We start from the raw sequence: 18,467 nt of genomic DNA, 5'->3' as shown, positions 1-18,467 counted from the left end.
TCCGCCCTTTTCCTAATCACACAGCTTGACAGGTGTCGCACTCTCTATGAAAATGATGTAGCGATTCAGAGAATTTAGAACCGCTGCAATTTTGGAAGACCAATGGTATTTTGCAGCATAATAAATGATACTTTTTCCAAATTATTTTCTCTCGGAAAGTGAAGGTCTTTATAGATTAACATATGGCAATCCGTCTTACCCAAAATAAAAATAAAAAATATTGGCCTTTTTTTCTGTTTTACTGCTATCACCATCTACCGGTGGCGTTTCTAGTTAATTTCTCTACATACACTGACCGAAAAATAAGCCCGACTAAATAAGCCCGACTTTTCTCGGTCGGGCTTAAAATTGTTTTCCCAAAAAACTGACATTCATCGGAATTGGTTGATTACCATAGGGTATACTCAAAATTGAATGCTGATTCGGGGAAAATTTCTGTTTTTAAAACTAGGCTAATTATTTTTGAAATACACGGAATATTTAACGCAATGCTAGCGCGCCAGTACGCTACAGCGTTAGCGCGATACAGCAGAAAGTCGGGCTTAGATTGTCGGGCTTAACATTTTTTCCTATTAAAAAATAATATTATTAAATCTAGATAACTATATATGTATCTGATTCAAAATTTAACAAGGAACACGAAAATGAAATTTTTTTTAAAGTAGAGTTTATGGTTTTTGAATAATCAAAGAAGCTTGATGCGTCACGCTAGCGCTGTAGCGTACTGGCGCGCTAGCATTGCTATGTGGCAAAAACGATAAAGATGAATTAAACAAACTGAATAAAAAAAAAGTTGATAAATGTGATGTGTGAACATAGCGAAAATAGATAATGAAAGAAACAAATTTTGCGAAAAATATTTTATACAAAAAAATTTATTGACAATTCTCTGCACAATACAAATATTTTTGCAACTTTAAAAAGGCATAATAGCCCTTTCAATAGTTGCCATCAACCCAGGCAGGGGGAGACACTGCCTTGTTGACCCACCAGGGAGATTACCCGGTGATTGACTAAGAGAAGCCGGAAGAAGAGCTGAAGATTTGGAACATTTTTACTGGAGCGATTAACCTTTAATTCGGATTTGTGGGTAGCCACGTCGCCCTCCGTGAACACATCATCGGACTAAGCGGACCCCCACGTCCCCTTTCCGTCACAGAGCCCTCCAAACCTCGGTATATGTTATTTTTATATATACCGTACAGTAGGGGCATGACCCCCTACGGGCTTATTATGAGTCAAGGGGAAACGGGGCTACGGAAAGGAAGGGAGCCCAGATATGCACTTCAATTTCTGAATTTTAAATACCGTTTGGGGAATATGAATTAAGTGTAGAACTTCCATGTAGTGTATCCAAACGTAAAAATTAATTCATGACCTTGCCCCAAACAAGAAACCTTTTCAGATCAAAATTTATTGTTCATCTATGAGACAATAAAACACCATTAGCATAAAAACTCTTAATTCGCATGTATAGTTCGTACCTTACATGATTCGTGAGTTGATTGCGAGCATATTCTTCTGTCAGAACTATAAAGGATTGCTGTTGTAACGGATTCATTAACACAAGGTGGTACTTCTCATTAGACAATTTGCATTACTCTATTACTTTACCTCACACCTTGATGGTAATGCACTCTCAGTGTTTTTTCAACTACAGGCTCACTCTTCCATCCTGTAACACTTCCAGACTTGACTTGAACCCCCGCTAAAATTCTGTGAATGCAAAATAATAGCATTAAAAATACTTTTTCGATAGACAAAAACCAAAAAAGTACCTAATCCATGTTTCATGTTGAACTCGTGCCATTTCTGTGTTTCCATACCACACCCATTTTCGGCCCAAATACAGTCCCACAATTCTTCAGTTCCTTTGCTGCATGGATTTATTACTAACAATTCTTTTAGTGCAGCACTAACAGAATTTAAATTTAACACACTGTCAGGTGGTGGACTGAATAACTAAACAATAAATAATTGTTTGTTAAAATTCTATTCTTTTTTTTTTTTTTTTTTTTATGTAAAACGGATTGCCATAAAAACGTATGGCAATCCGATTTACATAAAAAAAAAAAAAAAAAAAAAAAACGCGCACTTTTTTCTCTTTTTTCTACCCGTAGCCATCTATCAGTCGGTTTCGTTATTACAGGCATGTAAGCAATTTTAGTTAATTGTATCCCATTAGCAGTTAATTGAGTAGCGTGGCTGGAGGAACAATTGAAAAATGGATAAGATAATAAAACAAAAAAATGGTAAGTATAAACATTATTATATTGGTTTTTAATTATTAATTATTATTTATTAGATCAAATTATGAAGCTGCAGGCCCAGTTATTGGAACAACACAAAATATTAGATAATAAAGCTAAGGATCGTAGGCCTAACACGTAATGATTCTATTTATTTGCTTTTATTCATTCGTGTTTTGTAGCTCAAATTTTGAGTCTTCAAGCTCAGCTAGGGGAAAAGAACAAATTGGAACGGAACAGTTTCCAAACAGTGAAGGAGGTTTTTCAAAACTCATCTCTAACTGAACGTGAGGATGAGTTGGCATTAGGCGAACACAGCCAGGTACCTAAACTTTTCAAATAAGAATTCAAAATAAGTATAGAATTTTAAAAAACAATTATTTATTGCTTAGTTATTCAGTCCACCACCTGACAGTGTGTTAAATTTAAATTCTGTTAGTGCTGCACTAAAAGAATCGTTAGTAATAAGCTCATGCAGGGAAGGAACTGAACAATTGTGGGAACATATTTGGGCCGAAAATGGGTGTGGTACAGAAACCAAGAAATGGCACAAGTTCAACATGAAACATGGATTAGGTACTTTTCGGTTTTTTGTCTATCAAAAAAGTATTTTTAATGCTATTATTTTGCATTCACAGATTTTAACGGGGGATCAAATCAAGTCTGGAAGTGTTACAGGATGGAAGAGTGAGCCTACAGATAAAAAAACACTGAGAGTGCATTACCGTAAGGTGTGAGGTAAATTAATAGAGTAATGCAAATTGCCTAATGAGAAGTACCATCTTGTGTTAATGAATCCAGTACAACAGCAATCCTTTATAGTTCTGTCACAGCTAGAAGCCTCAAATAATTCTGCTTCTCTGTCTAAAGAACAACTTGTCCTTTACGTTCAGAGTGTTGGGGAAACTGGGTACTTAAATGGCCCTAAAGATGTTTTAATTTTGCTGCTATTGCAGAGATGAACATCATACATGGACTCTTTAGGTATGAAAGGATTTTCTTCAAATAATTTTGAATTTATGACAAAGAATTTCTCCTCCTTTTTGCCAACCAGGTCTTATCTACCAAAAAAAATTTTATCCAATAGGAAAGGATTTTCATGTACTGGGAACACAACTATCAACAATGCAACATTCTAGGGGTGCTAGTTTATCATTCAAGAGCCTTATACAATGAAGTTAATCTGCAATTTGTATGTCCTTTCCCAAGCTTCCACCAGAAGTTGAATCTATGAGTCATGTAAGTTCCATGATCAACAATTGATGTGTTTAACTGTGTTGTTTTTCTTTTCTCAATATAGGTTAATAGTAACATTGGATCTGAAAAGATTCTTGGTTGGGGCAAGACACTGAAAAAATTGTATTGATTGGATGGATGACATGACATTGCTATACTTAATTCGGATTCCCCAGACGGTATTTGATATTTAAAAAATTGAAGTGCATATCTGGGCTCCCTTCTTTTCTGAAGCCCCGTTTCCCCTTGACTCATAATAAGCCCGTAGGGGGTCATGCCCCTACTGTACGGTATATATAAAAACAACATATACCGAGGTTTGGAGGGCTCTGGCCGGAAAGGGGACGTGGGGTGCCGCTTAGTCCGATGATGTGTTCACGGAGGGTGACGTGGCTGCCCACAAATCCGAACTAAAGGTTAATCGCTCCTGTAAAAATGTTCCAAATCTTCAGCTCTTCTTCCGGCTTCTCTTAGCCAATCACCGGGTAATCTCCCCGGTGGGTCAACAAGGCAGTGTCTCCCCCTGCCTGGGTTGACGGCAACTTTTGAAAGGGCTATTGTGCGTTTTTAAAGTTGCAAAAATAATTGTAATGTGTAGAGAATTGTCAATAAATTTTTTTTTATAAAATGTTTTTGCAAAATTTTTTTCTTTCATTGTCTGTGTTCACACACTACATTTATCAACTTTTTTTTTTATTTAGCTTGCGCAATTGACCTTTATTGTTTATGCCACCCTTGATGGTAACCATTGTTTCCATTGGTTTATCGTTTATCTTTAAGCATTCAATTATTATCCAGGGAGCGAACCCTGGATGTTCGACATACCGCGCCGATGCTATACCAATGAGCCATGAATCATATGATGTCAGGTTAGCTTTTTTCCAGTCGCTTGCGGACTTGCATTTACACTTTGAATAAAATTGAAACGTAGATCTTTATACATCTATTAAGGTTTGAACCCAGGGTAACAGTTACCGCAGCTGAATGCTCTACCAAAGAGCTATGAACATTATGAAAGCTATAAAAAGATAAATATATACTTGTGAAAGACTACATAAACATCCTAGACTATAACATATGATATGCCATAATAGATATAATATGATAGATATATCTCGTGGCTCAATGTTAGAGCATCGGCGTTGCATGCTGAATGTCTGGGGATCGATTCCCATACCAGTAAAACTATATACAAGTATAAAATTACTTCAGAAAATATCCAGGTATTACACGTTGTTCCTTGTCTAAGTTCAAGAATTCAAGAAGTGTAATAAATATTAATTGAATACTAACAGATATGCGATACAACGGTGGCAAAAACCATAAAAATGAATTGAGCAAGCTAAATAAAAAAAAAAGTTGATAAATGTAATGTGTGAACAAACCGAACACAGAAAATGAAAGAAAAAAATTTTGCAAAAAACATTTTATAAAAAAAAATTTATTGACAATTCTCTGCACATTACAATTATTTTTGCAACTTTAAAAACGCACAATAGCCCTTTCAAAAGTTGCCGTCAACCCAGGCAGGGGGAGACACTGCCTTGTTGACCCACCAGGGAGATTACCCGGTGATTGACTAAGAGAAGCCGGAAGAAGAGCTGAAGATTTGGAACATTTTTACAGGAGCGATTAACCTTTAGTTCGGATTTGTGGGCAGCCACGTCACCCTCCGTGAACACATCATCGGACTAAGCGGCACCCCACGTCCCCTTTCCGGCCAGAGCCCTCCAAACCTCGGTATATGTTGTTTTTATATATACCGTACAGTAGGGGCATGACCCCCTACGGGCTTATTACGAGTCAAGGGGAAACGGGGCTACGGAAAGGAAGGGAGCCCAGATATGCACTTCAATTTTTTAAATATAAAATACCGTCTCGGGAATCCAAATTAAGTATAGAAATGTCATGTCATCCATCCAATCAATACAATTTATTCAGTGTCTTGCCCCAACCAAGAATCTTTTCAGATCCAATTTTACTATTAACCTATATTGAGAAAAGAAAAACAACACCATTAAACATATCAATTGTTGCTCATGTGACTTACATGACTTATAGATTCAACTTCTGGCAGAAGCTTGGGAAAGGCCATACAAATTGCAGATGAAAATCATTGTATAAGGCTCTTGAATGATAAAATAGCACCCCTAGAATGTTGCATTGTTGATAGTTGTGTTCCCAGTATGCTGAAAATCCTTTCCTATTGGATCAATTTTTTTTTTAGATTAGACATGGTTGGCAAAAAGCAGGAGAAATACTTTGTCATAAATTCAAAAAATCTTCAAGAAAATTCCTTTCATACCTAAAAAGTCCATGTATGATGTTCATCACTGCAATGCCAACGAAATGAAACATCTTTAGGGTCATTTAAGTACCCAGCTTCACCAAAACTCTGAACGTAAAGGACAAGTTGTTCTTTAGCCAGAGAAGAATTATTTGAGGCTCTAGCTGTGACAGAACTATAAAGGATTGCTGTTACACAGGATTCATTCACACAAGATGGTACTTCTCATTAGACAATTTGCATACTCTATTACTTTACCTCATACCTTAATGGTAATGCACTTTCAGTGTTTTTCAACTGTAGGCTCACTCTTCCATCCTGTAACACTTCCAGACTTGACTTGATCCTCCACTAAAATTCTGTGAATGCAAAATAACTGCATTAAAAATACTTTTTTCAATAGACAAAAAACCGAAAAGTACCTAATTCATGTTTTATGTTGAACTCATGCCATATCTCAGTTTCCATACCACACCCATTTTCGGCCCAAATACAGTCCCACAATTGTTCAATTCCTTCGCTGCATGGACTTATTACTAACAATTCTTTTAGTGCAGCACTAACAGAATTTAACTTTAACACACTGTCAGGTGGTAGACTGAATAACTAAACAATAAATAATTGTTTGTTAAAATTCTATACTTATTCTGAATTCTTATTTGAAAAGTTTAGGTACCTGACTGTGTTCGCCTAATGCCAATTCATCCTCATGTTCAATTAGGGATGAGTTTGGAAAAACCTCCTTCACTGTTTGGAAACTGTTCCGTTCCAATTTGTTCTTTTCCCCTAGCTGAGCTTGTAGACTCAAAATTTGAGCTACAAAACACAAATGAATAAAAGCAAATAAATAGAATCATTACGTATTAGGCCTTACTATCCTTAGCTTTGCTGTTATCTAATATTTTGTGTTGTTCCAATAATTGGGCCTGCAGCTTCATAATTTGATCTAATAAACAATAGTTAATAATTGAAAACCAATATAATAATGTTTATACTTACCATCCTTTTGTTGTATTATCTTATCCATTTTTCAATTGTTCCTCCAGCCACGCGTTATTCTCCATCCACGTTCCTGAACTAACTGCGAATGGCATCCAATGGACTGAAATTGCCTACGCCAGTAATAACGAGTCTGAGCGGTAGATGGCTACGTGTCGGAAAAAAAGAATAAAGTGTGATTTCTTTTTTTTTTTGGCGAAATTTTTTTTTTTTTTTGTGTAAAACGGATTGCCATAATCTATTGAGAAAAATATATAAAAAAACGGGGTCGATGTGCCCTTTATCAAAGTACCTAGACAAAATACCTATAAGGAAATTTAAAAAACAGTTGGTTTGGCAAGAAAACGGATAATTTTCATGAAATCAGAGTTTAGTTTTGTGCATAACGCGTAATTTATAATAAAATTCGAAGTGGTATGCTTTTTTCATCAATTTGTTGGGTTTGAAAATAAGCCCGATAATATAAGCCCGATTTTTCCACCGTAAAATGAAATGAAATAATGTGAAGATGAACCGAATATTTGTGCTGCATCGCGTCCTGCAGAAAAATAAATGGCATATTTATGATTCTCGTTCAATTTCGAATCATAATCAAGATTTTCTAGCTATATTTCGAAAAAAATTATATGGGCGAAAAAGTGGGGCTTAATATGTCGGGCTCAATTTTCAGTAGGGCAGAAATTCATTCTTGTAATTTTGACATTAAATGTGGCTTAATTAACCTAAAATAGTGCAGTGATTTCAGGAAAAATATTTGTTTTTTCGTCAAACCAGCCGTTTGTGTAATAAATAAGATTAACGTGCTGCTGGCGTGCCAACATTTATCATCCGTTTTTTCCATTTATAAAAAAAATATAGCCCCAACGCAAAAATAAGTTTCATTTTTGTGATTCTCGTTCAATTTCGAATCGGAATCATGTATTTTGAACGAAATCTAAATTTTGGCCAAAAATGAAAAAGTGAGAAGGCTATAGCCTTCCCACTTATGCCAAAATCGGCAAAAAATAAAAACTCTTAGAATCCGATAAAAATCACAAAAGAACAAGCAAAATTAAACGCTGATTTCGACACTGTGGTTTATTTTTGCGTCAAGCCAATCGTTTTTTAATTATACCGAATATTATACGCAATGCTAGAGCGGCAGGACGACCAGAGCGGCAGTACGACCAGCGCTAGCGCGCCAGTACGCATCAGCGCCAGCGCGATGCAGCACAAATATTCAATGTATTTCAAAAACGGTTGGTCCAGTGAAATAAGTAAAAACACCTTTGTGATTCTTATTTAATTTCGTATCAAAATCGTGTGTTTTTATAGCTATATCTAGATTTTAAAAAAAGAATCAAAATCAAAATTAAGCCCGACAAAGTAAATCGGGCTTAATTTTGAGTATGCTGAAATTCAGCTTTGTAAGTTTGACATTAAATTTGGTCTGAATTAACGTAAAATAGAACGCTGGTTTCAGGGAAAATATTTGTTTTCTCGGCAAACCAGCCGTTTTTGTAATAAATGGAATTAACGCGCTGCAGGCGCGCAAACATTTATCACCCGTTTTTTTTTGTTTATTAATAAAGCTATAACCCCAACGTAAAAATAAACTTCATTTTTGTGATTCTCGTTCAATTTTGAATCGGAATCGTGTATTTTCCCTCAAATCTAAATTTTGGCCAAAGTTGAATTTTGTGTTGAATTTTGTCAAAATCGACAAAAAATAAAAACTCTCAGAATCCGATAAAAGTCCCACAGAACAAGAAAAAATAAACGCTGGTTTCTAAAGTGGTTTGCTTTTGCGTCAAATCAATCGTTTTCGAATTATACCAAATATTAAACGCAATGCTAGAGCGGGAGTACGACGAGCGCTAGCGCGCCAGTACGCACCAGCGCTAGGACGATGCATCTCAAATATTCAATGCATTTCAAAAACGGTTGGCCCAATGAAAAAAATAACGGCATATTTGTGATTTTCGTTTAATTCATGTCATGTATTTATATGGCTACATCTAGATGTTGAAAAAAATGAAAAAGTTGGGCTTATTTTTTTTTTGTCGGGCTTCATTTTCTCCCATTTTTTTTCGTTTTTTTTAAGCTATAAGCCCAACGTTAAAACAAACTTCATTTTTGTGATTCTCGTTCAATTTTGAATCGGAATCATGTATTTGCAATCAAATCTAAATTTTGGCGAAAAATGAAAAAGTGAGAAGGCCTTCTCACTTCGCAAAAAATAAAAACTCTTAGAATCCTATAAAAATCACACGGTATAATCGAAATTGAGCGCTGATTTCGATTCAGCTATTGGTTGTCTCCTTAACCTAGCCGTTTTGTATTTCTGACCATGGAATTTTTCCCTCAAAATTCGCAAAATCTGGCACTCATTGAAATTGTTTTAAATTACAGAACGTACACAAAATTGAATGCTAATTCCGACAAATTTTTATTTTTTTTTATTTAACCAATCGTTTTTTAAATACATCGAAATTTCTGCTGCGTCACGCTAGCGCTGTTGCGTACTGGCGGGCCAGTGTGCAGAGAAATTGTGGGGCTTGAAAATAAGCCCGACTTTTCCATAAATTTAGTATTTTACTAATATTCTATTTAGCACCGAACTCATTGGTTCATAACAAGTTAGTGTTTTTTTTTTTAATCAACCAGTGCTGTTAGCGCCTAAATTTTCTTTTTTACACCGAACTTTGTGCTGCCTTGCGCTTACGCTGTCGCGTACTGGCACGTCAATGCGCTTCAGTGTTAGCTGTATTCGGTGTCTTTCAAAAACGGTTGATTTAGTGAAAAAATGGAAGAATTTCCCGGGAATCAATATTCAATTTTGAGTATATTCTGTAATAGTCAACCAATTCCAATGAGCATCAGCTTTTGCAGATTTTTGAGGCAAAATTGCCACGCTAATTCCTTTCGGCTTTTTTCAATGCGGCTGGCTTTCTCCATAAACCTTAAAATGTGGGATTGTCTTACCACTTTACCAATATAAAGTAAAGAAATTTTTTTGTTAAAATTCTATTCCCTTTGTTTCATTACCCTTTCATTACATCTAATCCTGCTAGAGAAATAAAATTATGTATGGTACTTGAACCTTATTAAATTGGTGTTGAATTCCCATGAAACAAAGTGTATTCTGATGTGAAATGTTTCCTACAAAAAGAGCGCTAAAGGCTCAGCAAAAGCAAAAACATCCAGTAACCCAACACTTAGACCTCGCGAAATGAATGAACAACTAAACTTGCATATTGAAAGCATAGGTAAAGAAGGCTGAAGAAAGTCTGAAAGGAAACAAGAGATAGCATCGGTCGACTGGAGGGAAAACAAGTCAAGAGAAATAAACAATTCAAAAAATCAGTTCACTAAGCTTCGAACGCATTATCAACTGAGGGGTCCTACAAAAAAGAAGCATCTGATTTTGGGCGACGTTCTATCGGAAAACATCGCTTTGTCGAAGGGATTTTCTTTGCTTTCAACCCACTAGCAACAGACTTAGGTAGGGTCCACTATGTTAGATGGCATGTATGGGTGTAGCAGCTGTTTCCCGCAATTTTCGACGTTAAATTTTGAAGCCCATCAGCTCCATTATCGGCTCGTTCGTCTCGACACCGCTCTCTTGCTTCAACGGCATTTTGCTAGTGCTGCTTGTGGTGTGAGGTTAAAGGCCATTCGATAGTTGGGCATTGGTCTTTCGAGCTGTCAGTTGATGAACGTTGGATTTCCCCTTTTCTCTTTATCTTTAACTGCAAGATGAATTTCAAATACGGTCGGCTGCCGCCAGGCGTCGTCATCGTCAAATTTACTTGGGTCTTTGTTACTGCAACGCCTTACAGTTTTCAGTACGGCTGTAACAATAAAATGAATGTTTTTAAATGACGCATAAAGCGTTAAAAAATGGTTATCATTCATTCTGTTAGCCTACCTGCGTGAACTGGGAGCCATGGCGGAAGAAGGCCGAACGCCCTCCTTGATACGTAGAATCTTGGGAGAGCAACCCATCCATTTGTGACTGATAGTCTGACGAAAGGTATGGGTCTTGAGAAGGATCTAACTGGGATAGACCCGACTGTGATAGGGCGCCGAAACCCGAAACTGTTTGCGACATACCCTGTATGACAACCAAAGACTTAGTCCCGTGATGGACAAAAACGGTTGGCAACTTGGTTTAATACCTGTGACATTCCCTGTGTCAGAGCCATGCCTCCCTGGCTGAAGGGCTGGGTAGAGACATCCTGTGTATTCTGCGAAAGTGACTGGGTAAACAGCGAAGAATTTCCTTTGTTGGCAGCTTTCCCAGCTCGAGGTCCACTTGTACGAGCATTTTCTTTTGGTCTTTGATTAGGCTTCGAATTACTATGCATTCCTTGTTGCTGTTGTCCGTGGAATCTAGGTGGGACGTGTGTCATATTCATAAAGACCCCAAGCGGAACGGGCATAGCAGAAAGTGCAGCTTGGGCTCGTTCAGGAGCAATGTAGCCAATTGGATCGTGCAGACGGCTGTAAGGATCGCCGACATTGGCTGTTGCTCGCGGGATGTAGGTGTTGATTCCGTTGTTGTTAGGGGGTTGACCTCCACCCGATCGATCGTAGACAGAACCAGGGACCATGGCCTTTTAATGAAGACAATCGATGAAGTAAAAGAAAGCTGTTTCTTGTACGAGTGTCAAATACCTGGCGGGCATCGTACACGGCGGTAGACATGAAATGCTGACCGGGATTAAAACTATTGACAGGTTTCTTTGGTTTAGGAAACTGCATCATCGATTCTTTGAGATTATTAAGAGCTCCCTCTGTCAGAACATGGTTTTCTTTGTAAAAGTGAAGCAGGTGATTCCACACGGGTTGTTTGGCCAACACCTTGGGGTTGCCAACAATGATAATTCCGTAACGTGCGCGAGTCATGGCCACGTTCAATCGACGAGGATCATTAAGGAAACCGATTCCTTGGTTTTCGTTGGAGCGTACGCACGACATGATTATAATGTCTTTTTCTCGACCCTGGAAAGCGTCAACGCTAGCGATTTCGATATCCTGAAACGAAAACAAATGCATTATATAGCTCTTGAATTTCACGAACCTTATTTGTTTTTACCTGATATAGTTTAGCGTGTAGTGATCCCTGGTGTTGCATGTACTGCACGAGGTAAGCTCGCTGTCCTTCATAAGGTGTGATGATGCCAATTTGCTCTGGTTTGACTCCTGATCGCAAGAATCGCGTAGCGATCTTTTCAACGTTGGATGCTTCGGTTCTGTTCAAATAGGATGTTCCAGAGCCAGCAATTTCTTCTTGGCCCAAAGTAACATAGAAGAACATGGGCCTATCTGGCATGGGCCAAGGGAAGTCCACACCTCGAAGGATACGGTCCTCGGCACACACACCATTTTGCAGCGAACCCTCATAGAAGAAATTGGACGGGAACTCGGAAAGACGGGGGTGCATTCGATACTGCACTTCCAAACGGAAAGGCCGGATTCCAAGTACCACAAATCGTTCGAAAAGTGATTGCGAGAGACCAGCTTTAGCAGCTGGCTTACACATCACAACTGGTCCCAACTGACAATGATCTCCAACAAGAATGAGCTAGAAACAAATGAAAAGATTCACATCAAGCTATTTCGTTTCAAGTTATAAATTCTATACCTGTCTAGCCCCCAGAACGACAGGAACCATGCATTCAGGTTCGGTGGCTTGCATAGATTCGTCAATCAAAATAGAAGCAAATTTAATTCGTGCCAGGCGAACATCACCGGCACCAACGCAGGTGCAAGCCAAAACATCCGCTGCTTCAAGAAGCTCTCGTTCTGCTTGTCGCTTCAGCATACGGTATCGCTTTTCATCTCCTTGTGACAGTTCACCGACTTCTTCTTTGAGTTGAACCAACTTCCGCAATTCCGAAGCCCTGCAATACATTCAAGCGGTAATTATCCCTGTGACGAAAGGCACCGTCAAGTTATTGTTTACCCTTCAAGGCATCGAACTTGGTTGTGCAAGGCTAGGAACGAAACTGGCGAGTCGATTGCCTCTCGAGATTTCGCACAAAGTCGCACCACTTTCAATCCAGTTCGGTGGATTTTTTCAGTCAATTGATCGACAGCGATGTTGGACGGGGCGCAAACTAATACTGGTCCTGATCCAAGTTTGGCCAGATGATAAACGATAGTGGCCGATGTCACTGTTTTTCCGGTACCAGGTGGTCCCTGAATTAACGTCAATGGTCGTTGGACAGCTTGCTTCACAGCAAACACCTGCAACATTAAATACGTGAAACCAAAAATGTACGAACTTTTTATTCGTGGTGCATTACCTGAGATCGATTAAGCTCAGGCAGGTCAGGAGCGGAAAAATGTTTCGGGAGATGAAGGCGAAAAACGACATCTTCAACCTCGTGCCCGAGCAAACGATGATAAATGTAAGCTGATACACTGCTTTCATCAACAGCAAACTTCCTCAAAGCTGATTGCATCCTGTACAATTGTCCGTGCATTAGCTAAAATGTCCACTTGAAGTATGCAGTTAATGGAACGTTACCTATCGAAAGACGTTGACTTCCAAACAAAATCCACAACGAAATTAGTGGAGCATTCTGTAGGCGCTCCGTTTGAATTCTTTAATTCAATTCCGACTTCTTCGCCGTAGTTATCCGGAAGTTTAATCACATGCCCCAAACCGGTCCAAGGCTTGTGTAATTCCCCAAGGTACCGAAGTCTTAGCTCATCACCGTGCATTAGTTTCATGTCTGGTTTACAAAGAAATGGGAAACGGAATGAAAAAATTACGTTTTAACGTCGAAAATATTACGGTATTACCGCTATCTGTCTTTTGAAGACTAAAGTAAGCGACCGTCTTTTTATTGAGACCAACGTCCCAGCGAACGTGAACATTATCTTGAGTTTGGGCTTCCTTAACTCGCCGATCGTAGTCAGCTTCAAGTTTCACTAATGGACCAAAAATGTTCTGGTATTGGTAACCATCTTCATATCGAAGCAACACGTGTTGCGGTTCCTCATCAACGCCAGGACGTTCCAAGTCTTCAAAGCTGGCTTCAGGTTTCTCTTTCCACATCTCTTCCAAACGGTTTAGCTGCTGAGCCGTCAACTGCCGAGCTCTCATCTGTTCGGCTTCTGAAGGGCTGCGGACAAGCCAACTAAGGAAACAACGGTCGGCTATAAGGGGTTTCCACTGTTCAATGTCCCTAATATGAAAAAAAATAGTATGCAAAAATTAAGAGGTATTTAAGATCTCCCTGATGACCAAATTTACCAGTTCATGTCTTTCAAAGATGACTGAGCTGCACAAGGTTGACGGCATAGTAGAACCACAACTGAGTCAGCTTTGGCAGGAATAAAACCCAAAACAAAAACATTCCTGACACCACAGGAGTAGCATTCCAAAACCGTTTCCCCTAGAGGTCCATCACGGTGCAGAGTAACCTCCTGGACGATAGTTTGAAAAGATAGAGATTTTGAAATGATTTGCATCAGCTTCAATCAAGGTTTACTTTATGTTTGGCTCTCACAAGATGATTCACAATATGGGAACCTGAAGTGTTCCCTTTTCCATTACAGAACCATTTCTTGCAAAGATTGCACATCACAACACAACCTGGATCATGAATGCCACAATACTTGCAAGCATGTGGTGGCAAATCTTTGCTGTAGTAGCCCTCTTCATCTTCTTCTTCAAACTGTAAGTCATTCAAATTTTTCATCGCAGAAGCAAGCTGTGAATCTATCGAGTCCAACCCATTGGCCTGGAAGTGAACTTATGTTAGTGAAAGTCACTAACCAAAACATATGTTTGAGATTTACCTGATGTTTTCCCATTGATTTGTGTAGGCTGGCATGATCAAGTTGTGAAGCCTGAGTTTGACTCGGTAAAGTAAAATCGCGAAAATCGAAATCTGTTCCCTGTGTGTCCGCCCCTAGTAGATCGTTTTCCTCTGTGTCGAGGAAAGTGAGCGTTTGCGAATTTGGCCCAAAAGTATCCACACTCATTTTTCCAAGACAGAATAGCAGTTAATGACGTACAACAGTAAAAACTCGCATGTGTTTTTAACGCTCTGCCAATTTCCTTTTTCTTCAGTTCAGCGCCACCTCCTGGCTCGGTGTTTGTTGCAACCGCCCTCTTGCGCAATCTTTTGAAATGTAATGGGCTAATCGTGCTCTGTGCGTTGGATGAGAGTCTGTCCAAACGTTATTAAACTGATATTGTACAAGAATAAGATAATTCTAGCATGGATAAGAAAATCTTGTTGTGTATCGCGGGAGTTAATATTATGTAACGTGTTCGCTTCGGTTGGGAACTGCCTGTGGCATGGTTACACAATTTAGAAACAATTATAAGGCAGTACAATTTCTTAAACAAACCTGTTTAACGTGGAAGCTCTGTTTTTTAATCGGCCGTTAAAATACCTCAAAAATGACATATTCGAGAACGTGTGTTTTATAACTAGCTTTTGAGCATGCACTTGTATTGTTACTCAGGTGTACCATCTTGACATCTCGAAATAATCTAACCGTTTTCTAAGTGTCTAGTGTTTAGAGTCTAGGCAAAGTGTCTGTAAGCTTACAATTGAAGACGAAGGTAATCCAGCACGGAGTTCCTAGATAAACTATATCTTCATGAGCAAAAATACGATGAGTGCCACGTACGAGTCGTAAAAAACGCTAAAACGTAAAATTGTGTGTCTTAAACTATAACGGCCACTAAATACATTACTTAGAACTGAATTTATGATTTGTTTTGCTTTTTCCAGCCAAATTCTTCATCTGCCTGTCTAGTTCTCATCTGTGAAAACCATGACGCATTAAAGTAGCGTTTCCATGTCACGTTCTTTTCGGATAAATGCTTCGATTCCGTCAGTTGTTGAATCGGAAGCTTAGATTGAATTTTTTTTCACATAGTAGGTGAATTTTCCTTAAAATACAACTTAATATTTTATCTGATTCATTTTAAACTTCGCAATGTGTCTGCAGCTTAATAACCAACACAGTCAGTAAATAAACAACGGGAGAATAACGTACTGTGAGTGGCAGAGATTCACATTCACGTAGCGAAAACATGTGAGATTCCTGAGCGAATTCCTAACTGGATTCTTATTCTGGAGCCAAAATGGACCAGCATTGTAAAGGTTTAGTATCGATTACTATTTTTTCAGAACTTTTTCTTCGTTCCATTGATGAATGGTGCCACAGCGCAATGAGGACTAGTGTTTTTTTTTTTTCAAACGCAAGAAACATTACACGAAGAACACGAAGATGAGTTCATTCGAACCAACGGCTCAATGCCAAGGAGGGTGAGGAGACTGCGTCGATAATAACCAGAAGTATCTTCCTATTGTTGAATATCAACGTTTCAGAATGGATATGTATGCTAGCAGAAAAGAACTTACTTTTACGGCGTCAAAGAGCGCTTTGCCATACATGCATTCGTACTCGTACATAATGTTGGTTAAATCAATTTCACAGCGACTAAGGATAATGCGAATTAATGTATCATTATCCATTCCCCAACCGCTTATTGCAATTTTCAACCGTTCAGCAAAATAAGCTGGTCGATTGCGGATTGTTTTGACTGGCAAATAACAATACAGATGAGAGATAACATTTCGTAGTTGCCGTATTTTAAAAACAAATATACCTATTGTTAGTAGACCATTCAATACTGCACCAGACAATTTTGATTTCATTAGCTGTTCAATAGTTTTCCCTGAAATCTTTTCGTATTCGTGGAAAATTATGGTAACTTGTCGACGGCGTTGGACGGCGAAACCGAATATGTCCAGGAAAACATTTACATTTGTTTCTATTTTTCGCTCACCTACGTATTACATGTTGCTGATTAGACTACGCTTTTTAAAATCGTACCCTTTTACAATTTCTACCTTTGTAAAGAATTTTGGCCTTCTCTTTTGCTTTAACTGGATCGTAAGCACAATCGCCAAAACCATTACTCTGGTCTGTCATTTTCTACAAATGTAAATGGTTTCTCATTTTTAAATATTCATTAATAAAACTTATTGCCAAGAAAAGTTTTTACCTGGAGAGTCATGATAAGCAATTGCCGAAATGTTCCAGAAGTTCCTTACAAAAAATTTAGTTACAGTAAAATTCAATGTGTTTGTCTCTACAACTGTGCAATAGTTACCTTTCTTGACATCTTCTATTAGCGCGGTGCCGTACGCTGTTTTGATAATTACAAAAACGATACCATGAAACTTGAGTTAATTTCTTTAGAATCTATAATTTACATGATTGGTAAGCAGCAGCAATCTTTTCTATTTCTTCGTAGGGTCGGGAGCAGAGTATTTCTACCAAAACATCCTCCTTGGTTCTAACAATGCCTTTCATGGCTTTGTGCAATTGTTTGGCGCAGTAGAAATTCGTCGGAAACATCAGGCCGACCATAACATGCTTGAAATTTCCACTCAGTTCGCTTTTGAGATCGGCAATTAAGGGCTGCGTAAGTTAAAGGTCAGATTAGTTTACACAGCGGTTTCTCTTGGCGAATGCAGTTAGACATTAAAAATGTCTTAATCGAGGATTCTGGTAAATGAGCAATTGGTATTCGAGCAAAGCATTGGAATAGTTGTAGAAACAAAATTATTTTTACCCGAGTAACAATGCGGCCATAGAGTTCCATAATCGACTGGCGCTGGTCATTGGATCGTTGGCAAAGAATGTCGATGAGGGCATGTTCATCTGTGCCAAATCCTTTCATGGCAGCTCGTCTAAAAGAATCATGAATAACGTTCCAGTTAGACGAGATAATGGACATTTAAAAAATAATAATTACAATGCGCTAACGTCAGACAACGGGTCGAAATGGGTGGCAGGCAGCACAGACGGAAATTCCTGTGCTTGTAAAATACAATTTAGTCTTAAACAAAAATAATTAAAAAAATTAAACTTAAATAGCTGACATTAACTTTCCCCAGATTTAACATGTGAATGTTCTAATGTAATTTTTTAATTGTTTATTACTGTCTGATGATATATGAACCAATCTGGGATAGCTAAGTAGAAATTGTTTTATGCTTAAGGAGATTTCAGTATTCATAGTTGGTAAGAATGAATTTATACGAAGGATATTGAGTTGAAATAACAAAACGCAAAAAATCCCTTAAAATAATTGCGCAATCCGGCAGACGGCAAGGTCATATTCACCGCCGGAAATTTGCAAAGAATTTGACTCTAACACATTTTTAAGTTCCGTTGACACCATAACTAGCAATATCCTGGAGAAAAATGATAATTAGGCCAACCACGACTGTTAACTGTGAAAGGGAATTTCTGATGAATCGTAGGGGCTGTTGGTTCATTCACAAATGAATTTACTTTTTAACTCCTCCATTGTTTTCTTGTGCTATTAAGATAACGTAATACCTTAACAGTTTCGATGTCACTAAACCAGGACACCGACACTGTAAGAGAAAACCAATTAGTTAATCGATCAACACCAAATGCCACAAGAGACTTGCTGAAACACTTTAAAACTTACTTCGCAGATTAGTTAAATGGTTTGATGTGTTGCAAAAGTAAACGAAATACACGTCTGTTTAATAGGAACGAAACCATATTATTAAGGAATCTGGACGGACTGATCTTGACACGAGGAGCACCAAACCGTAAAGGAGGAGCTCATGAGGCAACTGGAAACCACATTCCCTATCAAAAAACCAGTTTCCCTTTTTCCGAAAGTGAAAGTG

At 38.3% G+C, this 18,467-nt stretch overlaps 2 protein-coding genes and 2 long non-coding RNA genes across 4 annotated transcripts; 1 reads left to right on the top strand and 3 right to left on the bottom strand.

The window, feature by feature from the left end:
• Positions 1-979: 979 nt before the first annotated feature.
• Positions 980-1,919, bottom strand: LOC130692004 (uncharacterized). The gene is made up of 4 exons (XR_009001333.2): positions 1,779-1,919; positions 1,615-1,716; positions 1,490-1,543; positions 980-1,424 (listed from the first exon to the last, which is right to left on the bottom strand). It is a non-coding gene; the product is annotated as an uncharacterized LOC130692004 (long non-coding RNA).
• An 8,650-nt stretch (positions 1,920-10,569) lies between these two features.
• Positions 10,570-14,867, bottom strand: LOC130691983 (regulator of nonsense transcripts 1-like). Its single transcript, XM_057515028.2, has 13 exons — positions 14,569-14,867; positions 14,259-14,510; positions 14,021-14,193; positions 13,567-13,952; positions 13,289-13,496; positions 13,065-13,224; positions 12,722-13,005; positions 12,401-12,659; positions 11,852-12,340; positions 11,431-11,790; positions 10,932-11,369; positions 10,682-10,867; positions 10,570-10,604 (listed from the first exon to the last, which is right to left on the bottom strand). The coding sequence occupies exons 1-13, from the start codon at positions 14,752-14,754 to the stop codon at positions 10,596-10,598; spliced, it is 3,390 nt and encodes a 1,129-aa protein (XP_057371011.1). The 5' UTR covers positions 14,755-14,867; the 3' UTR covers positions 10,570-10,595.
• Positions 14,868-15,172: 305 nt separating this feature from the next.
• LOC132088052 (uncharacterized) lies at positions 15,173-16,740 on the top strand. Its single transcript, XR_009421192.1, has 3 exons — positions 15,173-15,662; positions 15,736-16,592; positions 16,654-16,740. It is a non-coding gene; the product is annotated as an uncharacterized LOC132088052 (long non-coding RNA).
• On the bottom strand, positions 15,958-18,443 carry LOC130691998 (annexin A4-like). Its single transcript, XM_057515047.2, has 11 exons — positions 18,260-18,443; positions 18,145-18,182; positions 17,555-17,613; positions 17,372-17,489; positions 17,010-17,217; positions 16,907-16,942; positions 16,799-16,842; positions 16,644-16,728; positions 16,400-16,579; positions 16,152-16,333; positions 15,958-16,093 (listed from the first exon to the last, which is right to left on the bottom strand). Coding segments are annotated over exons 1-11 (1,062 nt in total). The 5' UTR covers positions 18,261-18,443; the 3' UTR covers positions 15,958-15,982.
• Positions 18,444-18,467: the final 24 nt, after the last annotated feature.

This window comes from Daphnia carinata, chromosome 1, assembly GCF_022539665.2.
Source record: "Daphnia carinata strain CSIRO-1 chromosome 1, CSIRO_AGI_Dcar_HiC_V3, whole genome shotgun sequence".
NCBI classification, from domain to species: Eukaryota; Metazoa; Arthropoda; class Branchiopoda; order Diplostraca; family Daphniidae; genus Daphnia; species Daphnia carinata.
This window is presented reverse-complemented; position numbering and strand designations above follow the sequence as displayed.

Excerpts from the sequence above, each read along its gene's own strand:
- LOC130691983 (XM_057515028.2), bottom strand. The coding sequence starts at position 14,754 with ATGAGTGTGGATACTTTTGGGCCAAATTCGCAAACGCTCACTTTCCTC. Across the intron at positions 13,225-13,288 it reads AAGTCAACGTCTTTCGATAG|GATGCAATCAGCTTTGAGGA; the intron begins GTAACGTTCCAT and ends ACAATTGTACAG. Across the intron at positions 12,341-12,400 it reads TCGTTCTGGGGGCTAGACAG|CTCATTCTTGTTGGAGATCA; the intron begins GTATAGAATTTA and ends ATTTGTTTCTAG.
- LOC130691998 (XM_057515047.2), bottom strand. Across the intron at positions 17,490-17,554 it reads TTGTCTGACGTTAGCGCATT|ACGAGCTGCCATGAAAGGAT; the intron begins GTAATTATTATT and ends TGATTCTTTTAG. Across the intron at positions 17,218-17,371 it reads ATGGCCGCATTGTTACTCGG|CCCTTAATTGCCGATCTCAA; the intron begins GTAAAAATAATT and ends TAACTTACGCAG.